Genomic DNA, 5340 nt, shown 5'->3' with positions numbered 1-5340 from the left:
ACGTGACCATACTGAAACAGATATCTGGTTATATGCCACTTCTATAGATATGACAGCTATAGCAATGGCTGTGCCATGTTTTATCGAAGATGTGTAATGCGTCAATGGCCCAATGGTTACCTTGCTCAGCTGCAAACGTCCGAAAACCTGCTTATTTTTAAACATTTTATTTATTGCGGTTTCGCCGCATTTGTACATGGGTGCATCACACCTCACTCAAGTAGGTGTCAGTAACAGGAAAAGCGCCGTGTGCTTGTTTATTCTGCAAGCTTTGGTCACAAAGCACGCGTTGATACTCAGTGCGATAACACGCGCATGCATCATTCCGCCTTGGTCTCGGCAGTTTCGGGAGGGCCGTGGGAAATAGCGAGTGACTCGTCCGCGCACGTTACTGCCATGTGTCAGCGGTGCCTGGTGCCCGATCCCTGCGGGTGGTGTGGGCCATCTGATGAGCCAGCCCCTTCAGCATACTTCTCGAGATGATCGAGCATCATCACGCTCTCGTAGTACGGTGGTGGGGCAGCGGCAGCATCCTCGTAGGCTGGCGGTGGGGCAGCGGCAGCGTCCTCGCACGCCTCATGGTAGACGGATCCGGACGGGTGGCGATTGCGCCATGATAAAATAAACACAACGGCGGCTGCAAGCATGACGACATATGAGGCGATCATGCACGCCGAGATGATACGAAGCTCGAGCTGCTGGTATGGCTGCCCACTGGACAGGAGAATGGCGCCGCTCACGGCCAACAAGAGCCCGACGGCGACGCAAAACACCACGCAATGCTTGATTGTTGGCGACGATGACGTCCTGTCACCGGCCGTGGGCTGCAGATCTCTGATGACGCTGGTAGTTGAACCCTCCATTTCGAGTGCCTCTGCCGAAGCCGCTGCACTCGATGGTAGTCAAAGGCGCTGCAGCTGCTGCGACTTAGCGCCACTGTGGGAACACTTCATTCTGGGCTCCTGCGGTGCTGAAGTGGGGTACTGAATGTCAGGATCTTCATGGTTGCTGGTATGTCAGGTAAGAAAGAAAGGGCGCAAAGAAAAAATACGCAATGGAAAGCGAAGCTTAGCGGAAGCCTCAGGGATTAAGTGCAAGAGTAACGCGAAGCTACAACCTCATCACTAACATCAATCTCCCTGCGCTCGGCGCGACCACACGTTGTATTCACCCATGCCCTACCACCTGCGTGGCTGCTCCCCATTTCCGCTCACCACCTTCTCCTCTTCGTTTGACCCCCTGAAGAACTGCAACGTCAAACTCGCCATCCTCCTCCATTCGCCTCTGCTAAGCAATGCGGCACCCTCCGTCCTCCTTTCTTTCCTTCTGAACCACACTTCCTTCCGAACAACGCTTCCATGCTTTGTCCTCCTCTCTCCTCCATCCCCCATCGTCTTCTCACCATCGCGACACACCTCACCTTAAACCCCCCCTCTCAATCTTTCTATACTATATATGGCTATGCCGTTCTTCCACTTCGCTTTACACAAGTAGCTGCGCCATGTTGCGCGCGGTCGCCATCCGCGGCTGGAACTCAGAGCGTAAACAGCGCCGCTTTTATTATGAAGGTTGCATTTCCTTGTCTCACCAGGCCCCACCACGCAACTCTTCGTACATTATGACTTCGAAGTACGCACGTCTCAAGGCCGGCTGTGGAAAATTAACGTCCTTATAATCGGGGCACTAACGCATACGCGTTCGTTGACTGTGGAAATACTAACGGTGTCGCGCCAGTAGGCGTAAACTGAACCAAAATTTTTTACAATTCACATGGAGAAAGAAAAATTGGGAGGAGGCTGCGTCACTATGTGAAGCGGCAGGGAAGTCCGACGTCGGCCATATTACTGCTAGTCTGTGTAGTGCTGACAGAATGCGATCATCATGAACCAGCACGCGCTCTCTTAATTATCTTTCTTACATTCTGATTTTATGTACGGCGTGAGATGGACCAGGGAACGAGCGACTCTAGCATGGCAAGAGAGAAACAAAGTCACAAAAGAGAGATCGAAAAAATAGAGCAAGACATAAAGAGAAAAATACAAACCTACATACATACACACACACACACACACACACACACACACACACACACACACACATATATATATATATATATATATATATATATATATATATATATATATATATATATATATATATATATATATATGTATATTACAACACGCTTCAAAAAAGCTACGCTAATATGCAAAATGGGTGCCAATAAGTTTGGCCTTTTTTCTTTTTACATCAGCATTACAATGAGGAAATATCGCAGCTAGAAGCTACGCTGATTCCGTATCTATGCATTCAGCATCTAAGAAGTCAAAAGTCTCTCGGCACCCGCATTAATTGCTTGGACTATTAACAGCTCCATCAAGTAGAGTTTCCTTTTGTAATCCAGTAAGCTATACTAGAGTATCACTAGCACAGCCAGGCTAAGGGGGGAGTCAGACTTATTTCCAAAATTTTCCTATTTGGCATGTGTACGTTTACGCATGCACACATGCAAACATACATAAGGCATGAGTAAAACAATATCTGGCTACATCACTGTTGAGTATAACATTGTTTGCCCTCCCATTTTCAGTGCAGCTGCCCCGCAAGCACCACGCCTGTTAACTTACAGACATCAAGTTCTCACTTTCAGCATATACTTTTGTATAGTGATCAAAGTACGTAATGTATTATTTAATCTTGTCTTGACATTCGTCTCTAGCATTCCTTGGCCAATGTTAAGTGCCATTTATCCATGAAACTGACAATTTATGGATGGTATTTCATAGGTGAAATGCATAAAATCTCATACATACCATGCATGAAACACCACCATCATATCATGTGGTACCACCAATGAGTTGTTTCATGGTATCAATTCTTCAGCACTGCTTTTAGAATTTTCTGTGCGAGTCAAGACAACGTTGTAACCGACCGACGCTAATGCAATTAGGTAACCTGACTAATGGTGACAAATCAAGTAAACCAGGAACGTAAGCAATCAATCCAGCAACCTATCCTTGGCTGCCTCTGTTTTAAAGTCACGAGAAATAATGCGTACACTACACGCACCATGAGAACGCATCGTAGTAAAGACAACCTAGATATCTGCCATACTACAATAACACAAAACGTTCTAATGACTGCGTCCAATGCTGAATTAATTTGTCATTCATCGTCGGCAATCACTTACACATGCCTAGAGCTCTCTTAATTGACACCAGTATTTCGGCATTATAGGCTCAACACCTGACACCATTAACTTTCTTGCTAGAATGAACCCTTGCCATCAAGGACATTATGTAACCAAGCTTTTGTAGAAAAGATGACCGCGAAGGTAAGAGTTCGCGTTAAATTGAGAACAAACAATACAAGAAAGACACTGCTTCGAGAAACTTAATGCTGCATAAGTTGGTGATGATGCACGATATTAGATATATAGCAAGATGCCCGTACCAAACAACCACAAAACTAAATAGCCAGTTTGCAATACGATACCATGAAAAGACACTGCATGGATATGAATAACCAGCACCAACTTACTCTGGCAGATGCACGCAACAAGAACAGAGCCCCTAAGTAACCGTTAACTAAAGCTCCAGTGTCTCGGTGAAGATAGCCTTCTCCAAGTGCGAGGTGAGACGCACCGCAGCAGAACCGCCCGAGCTCTGATACCTTACGTAGCAGTCAGCGCAGCTAGCAGGGGAGAAGACATCGCTCGAAGCGGTCACCCAGCTGCCACACTTATACAGAGGCACACGGACAGTGTGATCGGCACGTGAAACACGCCGTCTCTATGCATAGGTGCGTAACCAGATAGCCGCCAGGGTAGCCTGACACCTCCCCGAGCCAGTGGATACGTCCGCGTTCGGAAGGCACAGTACCACTGCTATCCGGTGCGATCTCGCCGTTGCACTTCTGTTCAGGGTTTATTGAGGGGCTGCTGTCGTCAAGCCCTTCTACAGCTTCAGAGGCTTCGCGCCGTACAGTGTTATACGAATAACTTTTTACAGTTAGGAATGCACGTGCCTCAAATAAATCGTGCTGGTTTTCTCGAAAGCCGCCAAAACTCTTCCCTTGCGAACCACATCATCCATGCTGTTTTACAGTATCGTACTCGAACTGAATTCCAATTCGTCAATCTACGACACATTTCGCCTTGTCTATTTCAGTGAATGTTCCATCGTGTCACAATGAATAGGTAAGAACTTGCATGACAGCTTAGCAGCGATTACAAATAATATTACATTGGGGGGCATTTGATCTCTGGAGGGGATTTGAACTAACATCATTTGACCTGAACATAAAAAAAATGCAAGAACCTAGCAATAGAGACTGTAAAAAGCTATCAACGACCCTCTTTAGACATGAGCTACGTGATTAGGAGACGAGAGAATATTGCACACAAAAAAACGATCGCCTGGTCAAATGGTAGAAACAGTTTCATGTTACAGTCTGCAGAACAGTAGATTATGAAGGCCATGTCAAACTAATTCTGCACGTTTTTTTATCAAAGCATCTTAAACAATGCTGCAGAATCCACATACGGTGTTGGTCGCTTGCTGTCCACGTTCTGCGCCCCCAACAACTCATCCTGTACCCTCACAGCACCACGCGCGTCATCGATGTGGTATCGTTATCAATACATCTGTGCACGAGAGATATTCGAGCGAAGCACTTACAGATTGATCAATTCGACTGTTGCGCCGTCCATGCAGCTTGTATGTGTTCTCCACAGCTCCGATAGCGCCTCGCAGAGCGCATTCCGGCTGATAAAGTCCCAAGCTACTGTGAAGCCCGCTAGTTGACATGATAGCGGCGACGCGTGGATACGGGAGCCGTTCGGCCGACGTTCATGCACACGATTACGAATAACTCTGTGGCCCTGGAGCAACAGAGCCGACCCGGTAAACTGGGTGGCCGGTGGTCACAGCCGGTAAGCTGGCCAGGCTACGCCACTGTGGCAGCGGCCTGCAGCTGCTGCATTTCACGATGCCGATCCACCTGCCTCGTGGTATGTCCCAAGCACGGGGCACGCGACAAACGACCTAACCGAAGAAATACTGGCTTCTCAGGACAACGTGGTTGGTTTCAACTGGGGCAGCCTAAATGTTGCATTTTTCGGGAAGTTGTTATCACACATTTACTGGTAGTACCTGACAAATTGTATTTATTAGCCACCATTGCGCCTTTTATCTTCTAGCGAGCACTAGATCCCCTTATTTCGCTCACGTACACAAATACCTCATCAGAAAATTTCTATGTTACTTTCGTATAGCAAATTGAAGTAACATCAGAAATTCGCCTCTGAATCAATACTGCCACTGCAAGAAGTGAGAATCT

At 47.0% G+C, this 5340-nt stretch overlaps 1 protein-coding gene across 1 annotated transcript; it reads right to left on the bottom strand.

Moving 5' to 3' along the window:
• Positions 1–227: 227 nt before the first annotated feature.
• On the bottom strand, positions 228–4952 carry LOC142776805 (uncharacterized). The gene is made up of 2 exons (XM_075881162.1): positions 4680–4952; positions 228–970 (listed from the first exon to the last, which is right to left on the bottom strand). Exon 2 carries the CDS (start codon positions 861–863, stop codon positions 402–404), a length of 462 nt encoding a protein of 153 aa, XP_075737277.1. The 5' UTR covers positions 864–970; positions 4680–4952; the 3' UTR covers positions 228–401.
• Positions 4953–5340: the final 388 nt, after the last annotated feature.

The sequence above is a fragment of the Rhipicephalus microplus genome, chromosome X (genome assembly GCF_043290135.1).
Source record: "Rhipicephalus microplus isolate Deutch F79 chromosome X, USDA_Rmic, whole genome shotgun sequence".
Classification (NCBI taxonomy): Eukaryota; Metazoa; Arthropoda; class Arachnida; order Ixodida; family Ixodidae; genus Rhipicephalus; species Rhipicephalus microplus.
This window is presented reverse-complemented; position numbering and strand designations above follow the sequence as displayed.

Excerpts from the sequence above, each read along its gene's own strand:
- LOC142776805 (XM_075881162.1), bottom strand. The coding sequence starts at position 863 with ATGGAGGGTTCAACTACCAGCGTCATCAGAGATCTGCAGCCCACGGCC.